The sequence below is a fragment of the Prunus mume genome, linkage group LG5, assembly GCF_029339155.1.
Source record: "Prunus mume cultivar Tortuosa linkage group LG5, ASM2933915v1, whole genome shotgun sequence".
In the NCBI taxonomy this organism is placed as follows: domain Eukaryota; kingdom Viridiplantae; phylum Streptophyta; class Magnoliopsida; order Rosales; family Rosaceae; genus Prunus; species Prunus mume.
This window is the reverse complement of record NC_142702.1, coordinates 24152310-24174318: the sequence shown is the minus strand read 5'-3', so window position 1 is coordinate 24174318 and position 22009 is coordinate 24152310. Positions and strand designations below refer to the sequence as shown.

The 22009-nt window shown below is 37.4% G+C and overlaps 4 protein-coding genes and 1 pseudogene across 5 annotated transcripts; 4 read left to right on the top strand and 1 right to left on the bottom strand.

Moving 5' to 3' along the window:
• Nucleotides 1–1287: 1287 nt before the first annotated feature.
• LOC103332352 (GCN5-related N-acetyltransferase 8-like) lies at nucleotides 1288–2425 on the top strand. Its single transcript, XM_008235079.2, has one exon. The coding sequence runs from the start codon at nucleotides 1394–1396 to the stop codon at nucleotides 2111–2113; it is 720 nt and encodes a 239-aa protein (XP_008233301.1). The 5' UTR covers nucleotides 1288–1393; the 3' UTR covers nucleotides 2114–2425.
• A 1973-nt stretch (nucleotides 2426–4398) lies between these two features.
• On the bottom strand, nucleotides 4399–4934 carry LOC148917394 (ethylene-responsive transcription factor ERF011 pseudogene; annotated as a pseudogene).
• A 209-nt stretch (nucleotides 4935–5143) lies between these two features.
• Nucleotides 5144–7099, top strand: LOC103332351 (lysM domain receptor-like kinase 3). The gene has a single exon (XM_008235077.3). The coding sequence runs from the start codon at nucleotides 5696–5698 to the stop codon at nucleotides 6893–6895; it is 1200 nt and encodes a 399-aa protein (XP_008233299.2). The 5' UTR covers nucleotides 5144–5695; the 3' UTR covers nucleotides 6896–7099.
• A 1780-nt stretch (nucleotides 7100–8879) lies between these two features.
• Nucleotides 8880–10503, top strand: ZR3 (Zim17-type zinc finger protein). Its single transcript, XM_008235076.3, has 2 exons — nucleotides 8880–9108; nucleotides 9901–10503. The coding sequence occupies exons 1-2, from the start codon at nucleotides 9030–9032 to the stop codon at nucleotides 10392–10394; spliced, it is 573 nt and encodes a 190-aa protein (XP_008233298.2). The 5' UTR covers nucleotides 8880–9029; the 3' UTR covers nucleotides 10395–10503.
• A 646-nt stretch (nucleotides 10504–11149) lies between these two features.
• Nucleotides 11150–15921, top strand: LOC103332349 (ATPase GET3B-like). 2 transcript variants are annotated; one of them, XR_016126691.1, is made up of 11 exons: nucleotides 11150–11386; nucleotides 12723–12934; nucleotides 13059–13121; nucleotides 13288–13398; nucleotides 13689–13763; nucleotides 13837–13905; nucleotides 14003–14068; nucleotides 14694–14768; nucleotides 14852–14950; nucleotides 15267–15391; nucleotides 15724–15921. XR_016126691.1 is itself a non-coding variant. In XM_008235075.2 (11 exons), the coding sequence occupies exons 1-11, from the start codon at nucleotides 11191–11193 to the stop codon at nucleotides 15859–15861; spliced, it is 1239 nt and encodes a 412-aa protein (XP_008233297.2). In that variant the 5' UTR covers nucleotides 11151–11190; the 3' UTR covers nucleotides 15862–15921. The 2 variants fall into 2 exon arrangements, 1 of the variants encoding a protein (XP_008233297.2); XM_008235075.2 differs by having other exon boundaries at nucleotides 11151–11386; nucleotides 15257–15391.
• The last annotated feature ends 6088 nt before the right edge of the window (nucleotides 15922–22009 follow it).

Here is a 22009-nt window from a genome sequence, read left to right as displayed (position 1 = left end):
CTGCCTGTAAAGCATGCCGCCAGTTGGTTGTTTTAAATCAGAATTTTGAGCAGGTCGAATTGGGAAATGTTCAATTTACGTGAGACTCGCAAATTTTTGGTAGAAAGTCTCGCTAGTAGATGGGCCCGGCATCGGGATGATGTCGGTAACTAGGCGGGTCTGCTCTGTGTTCCGAGGAATTTCTGGACGGTCCTGTCATGTTGTGGCCCAAGGCCGAAGGATTAAGAAAAAAACCTTTGTGCTGGATAGCCCAAACAGATACGTGGAATCAATGAATTGGTTACGAGAAAATAAATACAAAGTCTTATTTGAGCAGATATAATAGTAATACTACTCATAAATGTTGAATTTATTCACCTCTTAATATAATTAATCTATATTTGATAGTTTTTGTTGAGGTTGGCAAAAAGTTCTCTTATTATAATATATATAGATGCAAGAATCTGTGCTTAGACTTCTAAACAAATATTAAATAAAAGAAAACAAAGTCTACTCCTACTTCCCTTTTACCCTTTCTCTTTTAGAAAAAGACTCACGAAATTGGTGGATAATGAAGCAAACTTTGATTCTACCTCTCGAGAACACCGGAACATAAAATTTCAAGATCAACTGTCATTTCAACGTGAGATAAAATTTGTTTGTCATTGTAAAAGGCAAAGAGAGGCAAGGGCTGTTCAAATTTGCCATTAGACTGAATTGAATCCGATGATGAAGATTAGATTGTTGTTCAAATTTGAAGTAGATTTCTCATGTATTGTAATCGTGAGATATAATTAAAGTGTCATCTAAACCAAACTATTTTAATCGTAATGAGTAAATTCATTTAAGTAAATTTAGGTTTTAGCCACACAAAAACTTTCACTTTTGAAAAAAGCCAAATTTTTTTCAAAAAAGACAGAAAAACCCACCAACTTACAAACCAAAGCATACTAAATGTAAAGGATTTCCTAAGAAATTCAAAAATAAATAAGGACATTTCTGTCTATTTTGGCTTCTTTTAAAAATATTTCTTTCTCCTTTGACTTTTTTCAAAATGTCCCAATTATTTAACGTAAAAGATGAATGGAAATACATAAAATTCCCAATTGAATGTTCTAATTCAGGTGGTGATGATTCCACATAAGGAAAATGAATCTCATTTATGCAAAGTTTCTCTTTATCTCTCGGATGCTTATCTTAAAAGACACGAATTTGTTCTCACGTGGCGGGCGCAAAATCGTTGGATCCGTTTAGCGGGCAGGATTGAAATCCTGCGCACAACGAACTCCATTATAATAACCGTTCCCACTTCTCCTCAGTCCTCACTACTCATCACCAGTACGATTTTCCCAAGCTCTCTGAAAACCGCAATCAACTTTATCTGAAAACCGCAAGCGTAACCCAAAACCCAACAATGGCCGCCGCCGCACCGCCACCACCACCGAGCCCAGCCCCAGAGGCACCCAACGACGTGCCCCAAGGCTCGACCCCAAGGGGCCACCCACTCTTCGCCAGAATCCGCTTAGCCCACCCCACCGACGTCCCCCACATCCACAAGCTCATCCACCAGATGGCCGTCTTCGAACGCCTCTCCGACCAGTGCATCGCCACCGAGGCCTCTCTTTCCTCGACCCTCTTCACCTCCCCACCCTTCCAGTCCTTCACCATCTTCGTCCTCGAAGTCTCGCACGCGCCTTTCGTCGAACACCTTCAGTACAACAACGCAGCCTACCCGCCCGTCACCAAAGTCGTCAATCTGGACCTTCCGATTAACGACCCAGACCGCGATTTGTTCAGATCCAACGGTGGGGTTCTTGGCGGCGATGCCTGCGTTGCTGGGTTCGTGTTGTTTTTCCCAAACTACTCGACTTTTCTGGCGAAGCCTGGGTTTTACATAGAGGACCTGTTTGTGAGGGAGTGCTACAGGAGGAAAGGGCTTGGGAAGATGCTCCTTTCAGCTGTGGCTAAGCAGGCTGTGAAGATGGGGTATGGGAGAGTGGAGTGGGTTGTGCTTGACTGGAACGTGAATGCTATCAGGTTTTATGAGGAAATGGGTGCTAAGATCTTGCAGGAGTGGAGGATTTGCAGGCTCACTGGTGATGCTCTCAATGCTTATGTTAATGCCCAGCTCTAGCTCTAGCTTAGGTAATTTCCATACCTTTTTCGTTGGATTTAGAATTCAGGAAATCAAATGAAATGGAAGAGAATGTTGAAGGCTAGCCCGCCTTAGATTGTTCCTTCTTGTGTATTTTCTTTCTTCTTCTTGTCTGTTTGTTTTGAGATGGAAATGTGTGTGTGGGCTAGGAAGATTATGACTGAGGAGGCAGTCTTGTAGAACCCTTGTTGTTTCTCCTAGTCCTAGCAATGTCACAGCTACACCTTTTACATCTCTGAAATCTTCTGCTGTATGCCATTGTTGTTTGATTTGTTCTACTGTGTTTTTTAATTGCTTTGCTCTTTCGTTTCTGTGTGGTTTGTGTGTGTGTTGATTTTGCCTTTTTGCCATAAATCGAGCCATAAATGAAAATTCTCATATTTGGACTTCTAATATTCCTTTATTAGTAGCTAGAACGTTCTTGAGAATTCTCTTCTTCTTTCGTGAGGATCAAAGTAAGTGAAAAGACCCAAACTTCATTCCAGAAAAAGGGAAGATAGAGAAGAAGACGGGCCCAAACTTTGGTCACGGGAAAGAAAAGAGAAACTTTCTCCCACCGCCCCCTCCCTTTTTTTGCCCTTTTTATTATTTTGGCTCGTGTTGCCGACGTCAAAGACGTCTATGGGATATTTCTTCCTACCCTCTGCGGAACTGGCGAATCCTGGGTTTTACATAGAGGACCTGTTTGTGAGGCAGTGCTATAGGAGGAAAGGGCTTGGGAAGATGCTGCTTTCATCTGTGGCTAAGCAGGCTGTGAAGATGGTTTATGGGAAATTTGGATTGGCTTGTGTGTTTGACTGGAATGTGAATGCCATCAGGTTTTATGAGGAAATGGGAGCTAAGATGTTGCCGGAGTGGAGGATTTGCAGGCTCACTGGTGATGCTCTCAGTGCTTATGTTAACGCCTAGCTCTAGCTCTAGATCTAGCTTTAGGTAATTTCCATGCCTTTTTCTTTGGGTTTAGACCTCAGGAACGGAAATGGAAGAAAACGTGGATGGTTAGGCCTAGGCCTAGATTGTCTCTTTTTTTATTTTCATCGTTTCTCCGCGTATTATGTTGCAATTTAGGCCCATGATTTTGGCTCGTGTGGTCGACGCCAAAGTTTATGGGATATTTCTTCCCACCCTTTGCGTGCTAGCTGGGATTTATTGTAAAAATTATAATGGTCGAAAGAATATCCGAGTAAAACAGATCTTTTATTTTATGTTATCTATCCGTCAATCCTCTTCTTTCTTTTGGCAAGTCAATTCTTTTTTTATTTTTAGGATAAAAGCGGATGATCGAAAATACTTCTAATCACTTGAGTTACAAATCTTTAATTTCTTTTTTCTTCTTTTGTTTTTGTACATATTTCAGCTACACAAACACGATTCTAGTATTCCTCCTCTTAATAATTATGTGGCACTGGCGACGGTGTGGTGTGGTGAAGGTCAGTATCTTCTGCTTTTTATAATAAAATAGTTATAAAAAAATCTGCTTATTGTTCTCATTCTTGAGTCTTGACCCGAATGTGGTGCTTGTTCATCAAATTATTTCATCCCACCCGCGGACATAATAATGAATTTAGGATTTGACCAACATAAATAAAACCTCTTTGGCTGCTGCTGTGTGGCATGCTGGACTAGAGCCGCGTCACATAAGATATCGCCACGTTGCGTAGTTGAAGAGTCCTCTCAAAATATGCTCATCGTCATCGCCCCCTACAAATTTTTGACCACATTGTATTTTTATTTTATTTTATAAACACACCCCTTCTTTAATCTTAGTTTTAACTTCTCTTATTTGTATTTGTTTTGTTGCACTTATCAAAAAAATATTATCGTCTTTTGTAATTTAAAAAAAAACCAAATTATTAAATTGATCAACAGTATAAATCGTCATGAGTATTTATGCGAGTCAAGTTTGAGACCTTAAAGTTAAGGTAAATATCACTAAACTAAATGTTAGTTCGGCATAAGTTAGGGTTGTTTGCATAATCTGTTAAATTATTAATTATTAACAATATAGCGAATATATAGGAGAACTTATAATTTTTGTTTTGTTGGATAGGAGAGCCAATAATTAGGAAGATAAAAAAAAGGCCATCATAAGCCCAACCATATGCCAACATCTTTCTTTATTATAAAGATTAGGTTTTTTTATCACAAAATGTCCTTAACGTTTGCGAAACTATCATATTGCATTCTTAAAGTTTTTTTTTATCATTCATGGTCCTTAACGTTAATATAGGTGCTCTTAAATAGTTCATCTGTCAAAAAAACTGTTAAATCCAAGAATATAATCGTCAAATCAATTCAAAATTATAAAATATTTTATTTCCTTCCCTACTCTCTTTTTTCCTCCTTTTTTTTCAATTAATTTTCATCAGAGTTTTCTGGGTTGGGATACTTATTTAAATCACGCTTCTGGGAATTCACCAGGCTCGACGTCGTTTTCGACTGCGATATTGGTGAGCGGTGAGCAGTTTCAACGGCGTTGACTTTTGCCCCAACCTCCGTAGCCTTCTTTCGTATCGAAGCGGCTGACATGTCGTGTAGCTGCTGGCCGTCTTCTCAGAACACAACTTCTGGGAAGTTGAGGCGCGCAGAAGGGCCTCTGAGGTAGAAAACGGCCGTGTCGTATGCTCGGGCGGCGGCAACCGGCGTCGTGTAAGAACCAAGCCAGATTCGAGACCTCTTGTTAGGTTCTCTAATCTCAGCCACCCACTTCCCCCACTTCCTCATCCTTATCCCTCTCTATGCTTGTTGTTGTGATTGTTGAAGACGAGGAAGATGAAGAACATCAATACTCTGCTTCCATCCCGAGAAAATTTAGAAGCTACCTAATATTAATCAAAACCCTTTTAATCTGCTGCTGTTCTTGTAGTTGTGGTTGCTTTAGAAACTAAATAATCCCAAAACACATAAACGAAAAAACCCAAATGAAAATAATCAGAAAACACTTGCAATTCCTGAGAGCAAAGGTTATATTGTATTCACAGGAGAGAAAGAAGAAGAAGAAAGAAAAGTGAAGGGAAGGAAATAATATATATATAAAATTTTAGATTGATTTGATGATTATATTCTTAGATTTAACAGGTTTGTTTTTTTAATAAAATGATTATTTAAGAGGATCTATATTAATATTGGGGACCATAAATGATAAATTTTTTTTTGAAGATGCAATCTGATAGTTTCGAAGACATGAGAGATGTTTTGTGATTAAAAGCCTAAAGATTATTGTCGTCTCTCAATTGGTCACATGTGCATAAAGTAAGCTTGTAGTTTCGAATAATTTATAATATCTACTTTTTTTTTCCAATCAATAATAAAATATCACGGTATTACAAAGTGGTTGGTCTTCTTCTTCTTCTTCTTCTTCTTCTACCGCTTAGTCAGGTACTCGATCACAAGATATTGACAAGGACGCAACTCATATACTCTCTAATTTATTCATCACATCCTATTTTTATACATTTGAACAAAACCAGCGCAAAATTTAATCCGAAAATCCCAATTCTGCTATGAAATGACGCCGTTGCCGCCGCCACCACCACCGCCACGTTCAACCCCTTCGTCCTGATGTGCTTGACCAAAAAGAGCACGCAGGCGATGGAGCCCAAGAGCCCCAACAAATCCCGAACCCCAAAATCATCCTCCTCCTTTCCTGCAGCAGACCCCTACTCCACCACTTTCAGCGCCAACGGGAACAACTCCAGCTACAACTTCTCCTCCAAGTCCTCCACCTCCTCCATCGGATCCCTCAAGTCCCTCAAATCTTCCCTCCCCGAAAATCCCATCATCTACGACATGTCTGAAATCCGCTCCTCCACCGCAAACTTCCTCGCCCGCCGCCTCTCCTCCTCCTCCACATCCTCCTCCTGGCGCTGCTCCCTCCGCGGCAAAGACGCCGTCGTTTTCCAGCGCAAGTCCCGCCTCCCCATCTCCCTCGCCGACCTCCAACACCGCCTCGCCCAAATCTCCAAATCCAACCACACCAGCATCATCAAGCTCCTCGGCGCCTCCCTCTCCAGCGGCTACGTCTACCTCGTCTACGAATTCGTCGCCGGCGCCACCCTCGCCGATTGCCTACGGAACCCTAAGAACCCGAATTACACCGTTTTGCCCACGTGGCTCTCCCGGATGCAGGTCGCCACCGACCTCGCCCACGGCCTCGATTACATCCACCACAGCTTCGGCCTCAACTCTACCTTCGTCCACAACCACATCAAAAGCTCCAGCATCATCGTCTCCGACCAGGATCAAGTCGTGCTCAACGCCAAGATCTGCCATTTCGGCACCGCGGAGCTCTGCGGCGAGAGCCACGCTCGGTCGACGAAGGTGGAGGGCACCAGAGGGTACATGGCACCCGAGTTTCAGCTCAGCGGGACCGTGACGCAGAAGTGCGATGTCTATGCCTTCGGGGTTGTGCTGCTGGAGCTGATTTCAGGTGAGGAGCCATTGAAGTACATGATGGATGAAAATGGCGGAGACGGAGTGTATAGGAGGGTGAGTGCGATCGAGACGGCGAGAGAGGCGATAAGGATCGGCTGCGGCGGGGTGAGGAGGTGGGTCGACCGGAGGTTGAAGGACTCGTTTCCAATGGACGTGGCGGAGAAGATGGTGATGTTGGCGTTGGAGTGCGTGGCGGAGGATCCGGACAGGCGACCGGATATGGGTCGGGCTGCGGATTTGGTATCGAAGCTGTTTTTGGAGTCGCAGAGTTGGGCTGAGAAAATGGGCGTGCCTGTTGACCTGTCGGTTACATTTGGCCCCCGATGATATTGCTATTGGTTTTTCGGGTTGAATTTTGTTTTGGAGTTTTGGGTTTTTTGATCTTTTTAGGTTCATCACAAATTGTGAAGAGGGATTGGGGGATGCTGTATACTTGTATATTTGATTTGATGCTGTGAATAATTTCACATGCAAAAATAATTCATTAAGCTCAAAGAACTGACTGAAAGTTACACAACTTTTATCTTGAAATGGTTTTTTTTTTTGAGTTCAGTTGACATAATTTGTAGCTCTAAACAGGCTAAGCCACTTTTGTCAGCATCATTCTTCTCTTTGAATGTCGGTGTATCGGCGGGAAGGAAAGGAGGATTAAGATTATAATAGGTTAAGAGTTCGGTTAATTTATAATGATTAATTTTGGATTCTGGGAAGAGTGCTTAAGATTAGAATAGGTTATGCGTTTAGTTAATAAACGAAGCCAACATAGTCATTGTTTGGTAAGTTTATGCAATCCATGAAGTAGAGATATTCATATATAAAAAATTAAAATTTTGAGAAAATCTATGTTGCTTCGATTACAAAATACAACTATGTAAAGTCAACGAAAGTTGGTTGAGTTGGTAAGGATTATTCTCTTCGCTATCAAGGTCTAAGTTTGAGTCTAGCTGTTGACAATCTTTCTTAGTGAGTAATTTGTAAAAAACTGAAAGATAGGCTAAGATCTCCTTTGTAAGTCCTCAAAAACGCATTGATACGCCTGACCTTGAGATGAGTCTAAACTTTTAAAAACTACGCAAACAGGTTGACAACAGTGGAGGAGATGGCTACAGTCAGTCAAGTCTACGGTCCTGGGTATTTGTCAAAAAATATAGCTCCTTAAATTAGGAGCCACAATATAAATTCCATTTTGACTCTGCAAAATGGATAATAATTAATAATTAATGGCTGCGGCTGACAGAAAACTTGTTATGCCGCTTGATATTCAAATTCAAGCATATGTCATGAGTTTGCCACTTCATTATTCAGCGCACACCAGAAGCCTAATACAAGCAGATTGTGTTTCCGGTTGAATATTTATATTAGGCTTTTGATTTTCAAATGTCTATATTAGTCTGTTGGTATCGTCTACGTAATACTGTTTACATAACCGACTTCGAACCGCCAAAGCTTAAGAAATCGAGCATGGCAGCTCGGATGTTGCAGAGGCGCATAGGCTCGCTCTGGGGTTGTGCTGTTGGAGCTGATTTCATGGGGAGGAGCCATAAGCTAGCCATTTAAGTTTCAGACCAAAAAAAAAAAGCTAGCCATTTAAGTACATGATTGATGGAAATGGCGTCGGTGGAGAGGGTAAATGAGGGTGAGAGGGAGGCGGTGAGTATCCAAACCATATAATTTTTAAGTGTACATTCATAGATTATCATTGCAAAAAATTAGACAAATCGAAAATTATTTCGACATCCAATTGTGTCATTCAAAATCAATGAACATGGTGCTTCAAGAAAGTATTAAAATTTCAATAATTCAATTGAGTGGTCAAATAATATTGGATTCAAGTGATTTTTTATAGAGATGATCTTTGAATGAATATTTACAAAATAAACTATTTGAATTAGTAAAATAGGCTGTCCCTTAAATAAGCTTATTTGAGAGATCATTATATATTAGATTTTTTTTGGGGTCTGAATATATATATATATATATATGTCTATATATATATATATATAAAGCAAAAAGCAAAGAATTGTAAAGCATTCAAAATACCAGAAAATACCATTGATTAATTCAAACATTAAGAATTGAAATTATTAATTAAATGAAGATAATATGGTAAATTCACATTTTTCATATGAAAAAAATTAAAATTAAAAACAAAATCAAATAATAGTTCCTACTTTTATGAAACATAATTATCCATATTATCTTTTCTTAATTTTAAAAATAAAATAAAAAAGAAGAAAGAAAATCAATTGGCTAGTATATATAAAAGATAAGTTTAGAGAAGATTTAATCTAGTAGTAGCCTTTTTAATTAATTAAGGACAAAACTTGGAGCGCACCCCAATCAATTAAAGAAAAAGGAAAAAACTTGAGGGCATCCCATTCTCTGTTGGTGAATATCGTCTATTATTACCGCTCACTTGACTTAAACCGACATTGAACCGCCAAAGCTTGAGAAATCGCCCATGGCTGCTCGGATGTTGCAGAGGCGCATAGGCTCACTCTTCCTCAGCAATCAGCAGCAGCACGGCAAACTCTTCAAAGGTTAGCCCTCACTCTCTATTGCCCGCTCAAAAACCCAAGAAATCATGTTTGCGAAATTGGGGTTTCTTAGTTGATTTTGGTGGGGTTTTGTTTTCATCAACGAAAAAATATGAAATTTGATTGCCATTACACATCCAAAAATTGATCAGGCTAGAAAAAGCCTCCACCTTGCTATATTTTGGTCTATATGAAGAAAATTTATCATCTTTATGAGATTTATTTACAATTGGGCTAACTGGCATAAGAGATTATAACTTGAAGGGCATTAATTTAGGAACTCTGCAATGTTCATGGTCATCCACTGGTGGTTCTTTCTCTAATTTCCTCATAGGATGAGTGTTATTTTTAGATGCCGGCTTAGGATTAGGAGGAAAATTTCCTGAGGTGAATGTACTCCCACAATATCTGTAACATGGAACACTTGAAAATTTGGCAGAACAGTTTGAGAAATAGAGTTCACAGATTGCATTTAAGTATTAGATGGTTTATTTATTGTTTGTTAATCTATTTATGGTTTTAGGATATTGGTGTTATTTGCTTGTTGACCTTCAAAAAACACAGACATGGGCACCCATAGTATGTGAAACTCATCAATTTAGATACAGAAGACTATGAGTATGTTGTGAATTTTGTGACTGAACATTTTAAAAAAAAGAAGAAAAAGTTGGAAGTTCCTTTTGTTGACCTATTTCCATGACAGTCCTCCTTTGCCTCTCCCTTTGGGCTGAAGAACTTGTTGGGTATACAATTTTGATTAACTTTTGTTTTTCTTTATGCAAATTGTTGTTGCAGAGCAATTTGTTCCTTCTGTGAGTTCTGTACTCGGGAAATATGGATTTGACAAAAGGCATTTTCAGACGCAAACAAATGCAACCAATCTAGTTAATGAGGGTTTGGCAGATCATGGAGATGGCAGTTTGAAGCATAATTGTGAATCGAATAACTCTCCGTCCCTCTCAAATGCTATCAACAGTTCTGATGTCAAATTTTCTGCCGCTGCCAACTTGAAAACATCCCCAAGGCATGACCTTGCCATGCTTTTTACTTGCAAGGTCTGTGAAACAAGATCTATGAAGACGTGTAGTCGAGAATCATACGAGAGTGGTGTGGTGGTAGCGCGTTGTGGCGGGTGTGATAATCTCCACCTGATTGCTGATCATCTTGGGTACTTTGGAGCACCTGGAACCATCGAGGACTTTCTGGCTGCCCGCGGGGAGGAGGTGAAAAAAGGTTCTGCTGATACACTGAATCTGACTGTTGAAGATTTAGCCGGAAGGAAAGTTTGAAATGATTGAACTTCAGCTATTATGATGTAGCATTCATATAAACATTTTAAAGTTACGTACAAAAGTTGAACCTTAGTTTGATTTGGCAATGTCAAGTTTCACTTACAAATCTTTTTTCTGTGTTTGATGAAGATTAACAAGGTGATCTATGCTTAGTGCTTCCATTTTCGGTAGGGAATTTATGAACGTAAAGGTACTTCGGCTTGAGAATTCATTGGGAGATATGTCATCTGGCCCAAACCCGATCGCCATTCGGGTGGTAAGTAAATGAAGCCAGCGTTTAGTGTCTGCTCAAATATTAAAGTAAAGAGGCCAAAGGGCGATTTCATCTAAATAATAGCAATTAAAAACAAGAATTTAATCGACTTAATTTGATGAATAGAAAACGCGTTAACTTGTTGGTTGTTTGATTTAAATGGCAATTTCTGTTCAAATTTGAACAACAAAAATTGCTTCAATACTCATGAAAACAACAGTGAATATCACCCTTGTCATTTTAGTTGAATGGCTTGGAGATTAGTTTTTATTCCGAGGAGTTTGCTGCACAAGTGGTTATGAGACGGAATTGAGTTTTGCTTATCCGTTTTCTCAATATCGTTTGTGTTAAAAAATAATAATTTTTATTGTCTAAATTAAATAAAATCACTCTCGATATGCATTATTTCCAAATATAAAAGTGGTTACGGATAACGGGTCAAGTACTTGAGCTCCATCCGGGTACCGAGTCTGAGCTCATATAAATGCCAACCGACCGAAGTAACACTCAAAACTGAAATTCTCTCCCTTACCAGAAACCATGGCGAGCAGTACGTGTATTCCCTCCACTTTTTCACCTATTCTTCACAACTTGACTACCAGAAACTCCATTACCATGGTGGGTTTGCTCTCTTATGCCCCCAAAAGCCTCAGGCCTCTCTCTCTTACCAAAAGCTTCAGCTTCGGCTCACTTTCCACCGCCAGAAAACCACCGGGAAAATTGTTCCAATTCCAAGGTTGTGCCTTTCTTCAATATCGACTGTTATTTATCATGCGGGTCTGAATTTTATTTTTTAATTTTTATAGATTAGATTATATTTTTTGAGTCATAATTCAAACTTGTCTGTGATTTTAGCTAGTTGCTTTGACTTTTCGGATTGATTTTCTTCTTAATTGATGATTTTAATGGGCATTGAACTCGTGTGGTTTGAAGCAGTAGTGACATGGTTGTAATTTTATTGGTTATTCTTTAGAGCAACTGGTTTAGCTTGGTAGAGAAGAAAATGTATTGGATAAATGACTGAAATTGATGTGGGAATTAGTGAGAATAAGGAGATTTTCTTTATGTTTTTTTTTTTTGGCTATGAGAAAAATGGGTTTTTAGTAATATTTTGCTGTTGAATATGTGCCAAAGCTGGCAGAAGACGCGTGGTAAGGTTTCCACTAGCCGCAAATATAACTCATTGCAGAATCGTATTGGAATGAGTGGAGGTTGGGGTTGAAAGTTTCCGCTCAAAGCACTTGCACTTTGGTATATTATATGTACTGGAGTCTGTTTGTATCTTTGGCTCTAATTGAAGGAAACAGAGGAGATCATGGCTAAGAACTTGCTTTTCTTTAACCAATAAGTTGGAGTCAATCAACTGTGTAGTGTGTAAGAATTGTGAATGACGGAAACAAAATGTTTACTCTTGAAAAATATGCTTTAGGAAGAAGACTCATTATCAATTTTTCCCCCTTCTGTGAAATTTCTGTTGATTTGACCCCTTTTTGTGAAATTTCTCTCTCTTGCTGTGAAACCATCCACTTCCTATACAGGTGAAAATTATACTGAGGTTAAATTTCTTGGACTATTAGTAGGCACCTAATATACTGGTTGATCGGTAGTTCATGTTTGGGTTTCTTCTATGTATAAAATTTTGCTTTGGTTCCTGACAATTATTGAAAACGAACGAAGTTTGAATCTTTAGTTTTTGTTATAATGAGACCCAACAGATAATGTCTTCTCTCAACCAAGCCCTATATTGTTTAGAAATAATATCAGAAAATTGAGACTTCATTTCTCTCTCCCTCTTGTTTTCTCTAAAATGAGTAAGTTCTTGATGAGTTTACTATAAATGTAATTGTTTGTATGAAAAGCCACATCTAATCAATCCTGGCTGTGATTTCCATCATGGAATTTATTTGTCCCTGTTTAGGCGTTAGGGCTTGTTTTATTCTAAGTGCCTCACAAGTTTAGAAGTATAATTAGAAAGAGAAGTTTGTGATGTTATTATGGGATTTTTGACAGTGCAAAGTTGAGAGTGTCAGAATGAATCTTTTTCATTTATACTATGTCTTAATTTTGGTCAGTGAGATCAGTTGCCGCTCCGGCAGAAGCTGTTGCCGGGTTTGATGACATGGTTTCTGGGACTCAGAGAAAGTATTACTTGTTAGGTGGGAAGGGCGGTGTAGGAAAAACAAGTTGTGCTGCGTCACTTGCTGTAAAATTTGCTAATAATGGGCATCCCACTCTTGTGGTTTCCACTGATCCAGCACATTCCTTGAGTGATTCCTTTGCTCAGGTTTAAAACACTCTTACTTATTAATGTTTTAAAGTATTCACATTTCCTGCAAAGTAGAAACTGGTTGTATGTATGCGTGTATGTGCACAAATATATCATAATTGTATATGTTATCTTGTCCTAGGATTTGACTGGAGGGACACTTGTACCAGTTGATGGGCCCGAAGCTCCGCTTTTTGCTCTTGAGGTGTGGAGTTAGCTTTGTATATGAGTTTTCTTCACGTAATTCTCTGTTTGCGGTACTTGTTTTATGAGATGATCATTACAATGATTAATTGGTTGTTAGTTTTTCTTAGTATGGTTTTGTAATCTTATACTTAGTGTACGTGGTTAAACTAATAGCTATACCACAGATAAACCCTGAGAAGGCAAGGGAAGAATTCCGTAATGTAAATCAGCAAAATGGTGGAACAGGAGTCAAAGATTTCATGGATGGTATGGGCCTTGGGATGCTTGCGGAACAGGTAAAGCTTTTATTTGGAGATATTGGTGTTGCAACTTGAGTTGTAGTTATCATCTTTTGATCCTATTTTTATGTGATATGGATGTGCTTAATCCTTTAAAGGCCTAACTGATATGTTGCAGGCATGTGCATGCACACTTAATATTCTCGCATCATGATCTAATTAGTATAGGGTTTACACATATAAAAGGATCATATGTACCAATATAGATTCACTTATGCTTTATGGTGATCCTTGCTTCTCTCTTTAACCTTGGTGTTTTATTATTATCATTATTTCTATGGTTGAAGTTAGGAGAGTTAAAACTGGGAGAATTACTAGACACACCTCCTCCTGGTTTGGATGAAGCTATTGCCATTTCCAAGGTATGTCTTTTTGGCTTGCCAACATGCTCAAAATCTTTTTTGCTCTTCTATTAATGTATAATCCTCTTTCCAGGTGATACAATTTCTTGAATCCCCGGAATATAGCATGTTTACTCGTATTGTTTTTGATACTGCACCCACGGTGAGAAAATATTGATGCTGTTTTTGTCACCTCAAATTTTATTTTTTATTTTTAAAAATGTTGGAATTAGCTCACTATGATGGGATATTGTTAACAGGGTCACACATTGCGGCTTTTGTCCTTGCCAGACTTTTTGGATGCATCAATTGGCAAGATATTGAAGGTAATGATGGCAACTTAGAATGAATAACTATAGAAATGTGTGCATGTATTTTTCTTCTTGGATTAAATGCATCATATGACTTGAAATTTAAATTAGGAGATAATGTATGAGCAGTTGAAGTCTGCTGCACTCCTTTGAAGTTTCGATAGAATGACTGCTATACCCAATGTTCTAGTTACTTGATTCTAGTTCCCAACAACATAATATTGACTTTGTTTCTTGACTAATTGCTTGAGAAGTATTGTTGCTGGAAAAATGTATGCCATTTTTTTCGTAGTTTATTTTCTTAGAAGTTTAAAGGTGTAAATGCTTGATGTAACTTATGGATAAAAGCTCTGATAACTGAAGTAAGCTAACTTTGTTGGTGTTGACGCTCATAATATCCAGGCAAAAATAAAAAAGAATAGGCAATTGGAACGTGGAAGACAATTTCCCCTGGTTCTGGGATCACTTGATTGTAGCATATTGTATTTCCTCGTAAACATATGGCTAGTCTGTAACTGAAAAGACAAAAAATATATGGCTAATCTCAAATGAATTTTAGCATTCTTACCTGTGTAGACATGTTTGCTACTAATTGCTTGTTCTTTTAATTTGCAAATAGTTAACATTCTTTGTTATACAGCTTAAACAGAAGATATCTTCAGCCACCTCAGCTATCAAATCTGTCTTTGGGCAAGAGCAACCTCAACTGGGAGCAGTAAGTCTGATACTTTGAGCTGTTTTTATACTCTGCTTCCTAGACAAGTATGCTAACCTTTTAATTGTAAAACTTCAATGCAGGCTGACAAATTAGAGCGACTCAGAGAGAGGATGATTAAAGTGCGTGAGCTTTTCCGCGATACTGATTCCACAGAGTTTGTCATAGTAACAATACCCACGGTAAGTTCTTTGAAAATGTGGTTTGATACTGGGTGTTTGTGATTTTTGTGTAAATGTTGTTTTCCTTTATGCTGTAATTTAATATCTTCTCAGTTCACTTTGATAGAGATCTGTTTACTTGATTTATATTCTACAATGTAGAATTTAATCTTGTAAAAAGATGGATCCCTGCATATTATATTTCCTCTTTTTTCCTTCCTAGCGAGCATCATTTGCTTGGAAGTTGGCTAAATATGTTCAATGTTGGAGGAAAAATTTGCTTCTCATCGATTTTTCACACTTTTTTTTTTCTTGTTCTTGCACAAGGTGATGGCAGTCAGTGAGTCATCTAGGTTGCATGCCTCTTTGAAGAAGGAAAGTGTTCCTGTGAATCGACTTATTGTTAATCAGATTCTTCCCCCATCTGCCTCAGACTGCAAATTTTGTTCAATAAAACGAAAGGTATTAATCTACTCTCCTTTTAATTTCGGGTAGGAAATGCATTCACCCTCCGTGCTTTTGGCAGAATGTGTGTTTTTTTCATGGCATCTAGTAAAATGATGTTTTGATGAAACTAATAACCAGTTGAATGCAAGAACTGCCCAGACCGTGCAAAAAATATTTTGTGCTTCAAAGATAAGGCTCTTCCATCTCATATGGATGGGGCGAGCCCCACCCATGTGCATTACATGTGGGACCCATGCTTTAGTTCGATTTATTATGTTTCTTAATATTCTTACATGTTTGGTTGGCGGCAAGGAATTCTAACTAATTTTTCTTTCTAAATACCTCAGGATCAGTTGCGTGCTCTTGATATGATCCGGAGTGATACAGAGCTTGCCGGCCTGACATTGATCCAGGCACCACTAGTTGATATGGAGATCAGAGGTGTTCCTGCCCTTAGATTTCTAGGAGATATAATTTGGAAATGATCATCTATCTGCAGAGTCATATAATCAATGATAAAAGAAAGGACCTTTTTTCTTCTTTAACTATTCATTCATTTGACAAAATGGGTTGAATTTGTATCCAGTAAAGTAATTTTCCGTAAAAACTGACTTCCCTTCGTTTCCCCATCCCAACCCATCTTACTGTAATGCAATAAACCAATTTATCGCAGGCATAGAAATTGTGACGGGCTGCACTGAAGCTCAATCTGTTCAAATTCTTAGAATCCAAGCCTTCTTAGACATATGCATTTACATGTGACCTAAGTTTTGGTTTCAGTTGGGGTTGAGTTTTTCACAACCAAGCTGAACCTCTGACACAACTCATAGCCTTGAAAAGGAGATGAGTTGATGAAGTGATCTTAAACATAGATTGTAAATGTTTGCTTATTATGGGCAGTTAGAGCATAGGGTTTATCATTTTAGTTCAATTTTCAATCTTTATATATGTGATGTGCTAATTTGTAAAAGAAAACAAATAGTTGAATTTTGAGAACAACTCTGTATAGATTGCATTAAGATCAACAGTGTGTTTGGGAAATTGGGTTAGATTGTTCACTGCCAAACCCTAAACCAAATCTCCTATAAGATACATCCTAGGCTATAATCCTGGTGCAAATGGGACACCGGTGGATGGCAGGGGCGGAGCTGTACTAAGGCCCCTTCAATTTATTTAACCCTTTTGAATGTATATATTGGATGTGGTAACAAATGCAAAGAAAAATTGCTATACTTAAGCCTATGGCACCCTCATCACAAATCAATACTTGTCAAAATTGTATTTTAATATGAATATAATAGTAAAATCATACTATATTTATGAAAGAAAATCACTCATTTCAATTCAGTGCTTTTGTACGCAATAATTTACTCAATATGCCAAAAAAAAAAATTATACAACTGAACTTTTTGTGTTTAACATGTTGGCCCCCTCAAATATAAAATCCTAGCTCCGCCCTGATGGCAGCCATGAGTTCCAACCAAGAAACTTTGGCCACCGTAAAGGAATCGGCCTTGGACGCCTCGGTAATGACATGATAGCCAGGCCACTTGACCCGGTTTCAAACCGAGGCACCTGGGCCATTGTTCGTGTACTCAGCATAATACAGAGTGCTCAGAACAGATTTCCCATTCCACTCCTCTGGCCTTATAACGTTACTCACAGATGACTTCATGAACACGGTACATGCATATTTGCCCCAAGGTGGACCCAAGTACGTGGGCGTAGAGTTCACATTTCCCGCCAAATCAGAATCTGGCTATGGCTTGGTGCAGCCGCAATGGCATCCATTATTGGCTTGAATTTCCCTCTCCCATCCTGTGAAAAGGTGATGTCTGCCGTCCGGGAGTGCAGGCTCATAAGGAGCAGGAGCTGGACCGGGAGTTGCAGCGGCATTATGAAGATGAAGATGATGTTGCTTGCTGCTGCACTTGGATCATCCCAAAGAAGGACCTCATCGATTGATTTGGTCACTTGTCTTAGGCTCTCTGCAACCTTTGAGTCGATGCCATTTTGAAAAGCTTCCACGCATGCCGTTTCTCTGGCTTGAGAAGTATCCAGCCATGTTCTCATATGGGAAACGACATCAGCTGTGCCATAGATATACAAATTTTCTTGTCAGTAATCCAACACTACAACAATAAATTAAATGAACGACGAATGCCATAAACACTCTCGTCTTATTTTACCAGCCGTCGTCTTGCAAGAAAAATATATATACATTACAATTATAGTGTGATAAACGAAGTTGATATTTATATGGCTATTATTAAAATAGTATGAAAACTAAAATAAGTTTTACATAAACATCATGTGTCAATGTCACACAATCATAAACTATGACTGTATTCCAATATAGAGTAATAGGTTCACCAAACTCCATTGAAATCAACTGAGGATAGATTAACAGCTTGATGAGTACCAGCTGTGCTTTCTGTGGACATACCCCCAGTACTACCCCTATTTCCCGTGTCAACAGAGGTTTCATTTCCATGCTTGGACTTGTTGCTCTGACTCCTAATATTGTATTTAAATAGTATAGCCGCGTATAACTGTGGGGCCATACTTGTAAAATTTCTATTCATAGTGTATAGCCGCACAGCTCTACTGTTAAACAGCAGAGGTTGCATTTCCATGCTTGGACTTATTGCTCTGACTCCTAACAGTTGCACATACTGAATATGCCATCTCATTAATGGAGCTCAAAAATCCACCATACATGAAGAGGGGATAGAGTCAACCTTCTGAATAGACCTAAATCACAAATATCACATGTTTCATTGGACATGCTACTATGGCAATCCACATGTAGGCTATAGTCAAAATTCCAATTAGAGCAGCGATAAGGCAAGAGACAATAAAAAGGCGATCAGTTGGATTCTTGTTGTTCCAATTGGAGAAAAAATTATCAATGTTACCATCATCATCCATCCTCGATGAGTACTTGTTTGATCTACATTCGCATGAGCATCAAACTGCCCAATCCCAATTTAATTAGGCTCCAACTCATATATCCTCCAATATGGTTCCATCATTCAATAACATTATCAAAAGCCTTAAACTCATTTGACAACCCAACTCATCATCCTACTTTATTCATCATGCGCGACAGAGAGTCGAACAATGCTTTTTATAGGTGCTACTTACTGTAACCGCTTCAACCTTAAAAAAAAACTGAAAACGTTTCACAAGTAAAACAAATATCATTCCAAATACAAAGCACTTGCTGCCATGATTAGTTTCATATCAAAATTCAGATGTAAAAGCCAGATACAAAATACATGTAAACGTGAAGGAAATACAAAGTCCACCACAGTTCTATCATATATAATTCAGTGATATTTTAAATTAAATGACAGTCCTTTGGAAAAACAAAACACCCCCATCTTTAGAGACCAAAGCAGCCTTCACGCCACACAAAACCCGCTTCATACTTCACTTTCTATTCTATTTTCTTGGAAACCAAACAGAATAGTCTAAAAGCAAAGCATAACATATGTACATACATTCTAATATGTAATCACGAATACGTATCTATGAGTGTGTCTCATTTTGAAATAATAATCAATAAATACATTGAACCGTGAAGAATTCAGAAAATGAAAAGTGAAAGCGTTTGAAAAAAAATAAAAAAAATAAGAGAACTTACAGTGAGATTCCGAGGAGATGGAGATGGATCACGTCGTTCAGAGAAAACCCTAGTCTTAGCTTGATACACGAAGAGAGGGAAAATTTAGAGTGTAGGAATCGAAGCAAAACCAAAATCCTAAGATTAATTTTTGGGTTTCTTGAGCCAAAATTTGTATTCGAATATACTTTTTAAATATTAAAGAGTATTTAAATATATACTGTGTGTTATATAACTAGGGAAAATTGTAGAGAGAATTGGAAAGTAGAGAAAGACAATAGAATTTGTGTCAATCAACTTCTATATCTCATCCTTGCTTACAATGATAAGAAGACATTAACAACTCATAAATTACAAGCCCATAACTATGGTATGTAGTGTATAGGTTATATAGAATTAGAAAGAGTGAATGCTAAGAGGTATGGTGGTCATCCACCAACTCATGCATTTACAACATTTCCCCTTAGATGTCCACCATACAATGACATAGCTGCCTCATTAAAAACCTTGCTTGAAAAACCCTGTGGGACAAAACCTAAGTGAAGGGAAAATGAGTGCACCTTTCTCCTGGATCATTGATATGGTTTTGGACGCACTTATCCTGCCTCGTTAAATCCTTCATAGGAAAAACCCGGTGGGACAAAAACCTAGTGAAAGGAAAAAGAGTATAGTGTATATGTCTTATATGAAGAAAATTGTTGAATCCTCCCCCTGATGACTACAAACTTGAATTATTTGAAGATACAACACAAATGATATTGATATCTCATTTTTCTCCTGCAGAGCAAGCTTTGGTAATGCTTTGTATAAAAATTTCTTCAATATCATCATTGGAGGATATATGTGTCATTCCTTTGAATCCCTCTTGAGGTTAGAGTAATACCAAAAATATCTAGACTATTTTCACAAATCATTTCACATTAACAATTCTTAAAATAACATCATATTCTATAATATCATCAAAATAATAATATAAGCAAACTCATACGTTACCGTTACAAGGACAAGAATATAAAATTGCATGATGTAAAAAGCTATTCATATAAATTTGTCTATATTATGCTAGCATGTCATAGGGTCTTCAAGAGACCTAAATATTCTGATAATTTCTTTAAAAATTTGAATACGTTGCAACGATATTGAACTTGATCTCGAACTCATAATTCAATCAAAGTATTCACTGAGGCAATTAGATAACTTTCATTTCATGATATTTGAATACATACATTGAGCTTGGGGCTCCTTAACGTTTTTAGTAATTTTCTTTCAATAATTTATATAATGTATGACATTTTACATCTCTCAAAATTTATTCCTATGTATTCTTCAAAAGGATCACTTCTGGCGATATGCTTAACTTCATAATCTTTTTAAATTTTTAAATAAATGCAAGTCTCCATAAATATGCAGTGAACATGCTTCGTAAGAAGAAACATGGATGTATCTACATAATATACTAAGAGAATATCATAAAAGTTCCATGTCTTTACATGGATACATTTTGTCATATCCAGTGATTTTATTTCACTGCATCACAAACACCAATTTGTAACCTATACAATTTCATATCTTTTGGTGTTTGAACTGTAGGTCCGTTTCTTCCACATTTTCCAAAAATATTCAATTTTATTGGACTGCCTCTTACAGTTTGGCCAATCTTTCTTTACATTGTCAATAATCATAATAAAACGCAGATCAATATCATTATAGCCCTTCATAACTTTAGTACATACTATATATAAATAGTATCATTCATGATCATCAATTTATAAACCCACATTTCTCTTTATGCATGCATAAGATATAAACATTTTCATAGCCACTGGGTACCCATGCCTCTTCAAGGGCTCTCATTGTTTTCTAGTGGACTTATGCCTTCTTATAAGACTATATCTCTTCTGAGATTAAATATATAGGAAATGTGGATATTTCATATAGTATTATATTATTTGGGCTACATAGACCTTTTAATATAGTCTCAAGTTCAACGGAACCAATTGTGGACTACTTAGGCACACAACAAGATAAATCATTTGCCACCACTTTATATTGCCTAATTATGACATCAACATTTTGATGTGATTTGTCACTTCAGCTGCTTTTTTAAATGCTTCTAGAATTTGACTTGCAATCTTCTAGATTGTGGTTTATTTTCTACCTTATTTTCACATTAGGTGGCACAAAATTTTGATGAAACAATAATGAAATCATTTCATAATAATTTACATAGTTCTTTAGGAACAATCTTTTCTCCCCCTAACGACAGGAAATTGGTCTCATCAAAAGAATCTTTTGATTAGAGTGGTAAGTATTGTCCTCCACGGACCAAATATAAATAATATAAAGATAATAATGTGAAGCAAAATCTTCATGTTCGCTCAATATATAGTGTAACATAAATACCATGGTTTCCAAAACTATTCAATCAAAAATAAAATTTTCACATCATAAATTTTACAGATCAAAGAACTTCTGGTTCTCATCAGAAAATGAGTTCATATGAAACAAATTATGATTAATATGTTTCTAGCACGAGACCATAAGTATCGGTCATGTGTATTCATAATTTAAACATTAACTCTATTATGTGTATGTATGAATCTATGTAAATTTCTTTTGGAACTAAGTAATATCAAACATTGTAAGTATATAATTTGACCTATCAATAGCTCTTAGTCATGTTTACAGAACCTAATAAGCTATTTACCAAAATAAATGGTAGTTAAACTCAAAAATAATTTCAATTCAAATAGTTCTGTGTATTGTTTCACTAGCAATAAATATCATAATTCTTGGAGGCTTTGTCATACAAGACCCTCCCTTTATACTATTTAACTTCAAAAATATTTCACTTCCAGGATAAGGTGTAAGTAACATATGTTTCAAGAAATGATATAGAGCTTACATTTGCTTAAGGGAATTATGTAATGCTTATATTTCTTTAGGAAATAATAGATCCAATTATATGAAATTCGTGGATGTATAATAAAGACTTTTTATTTACC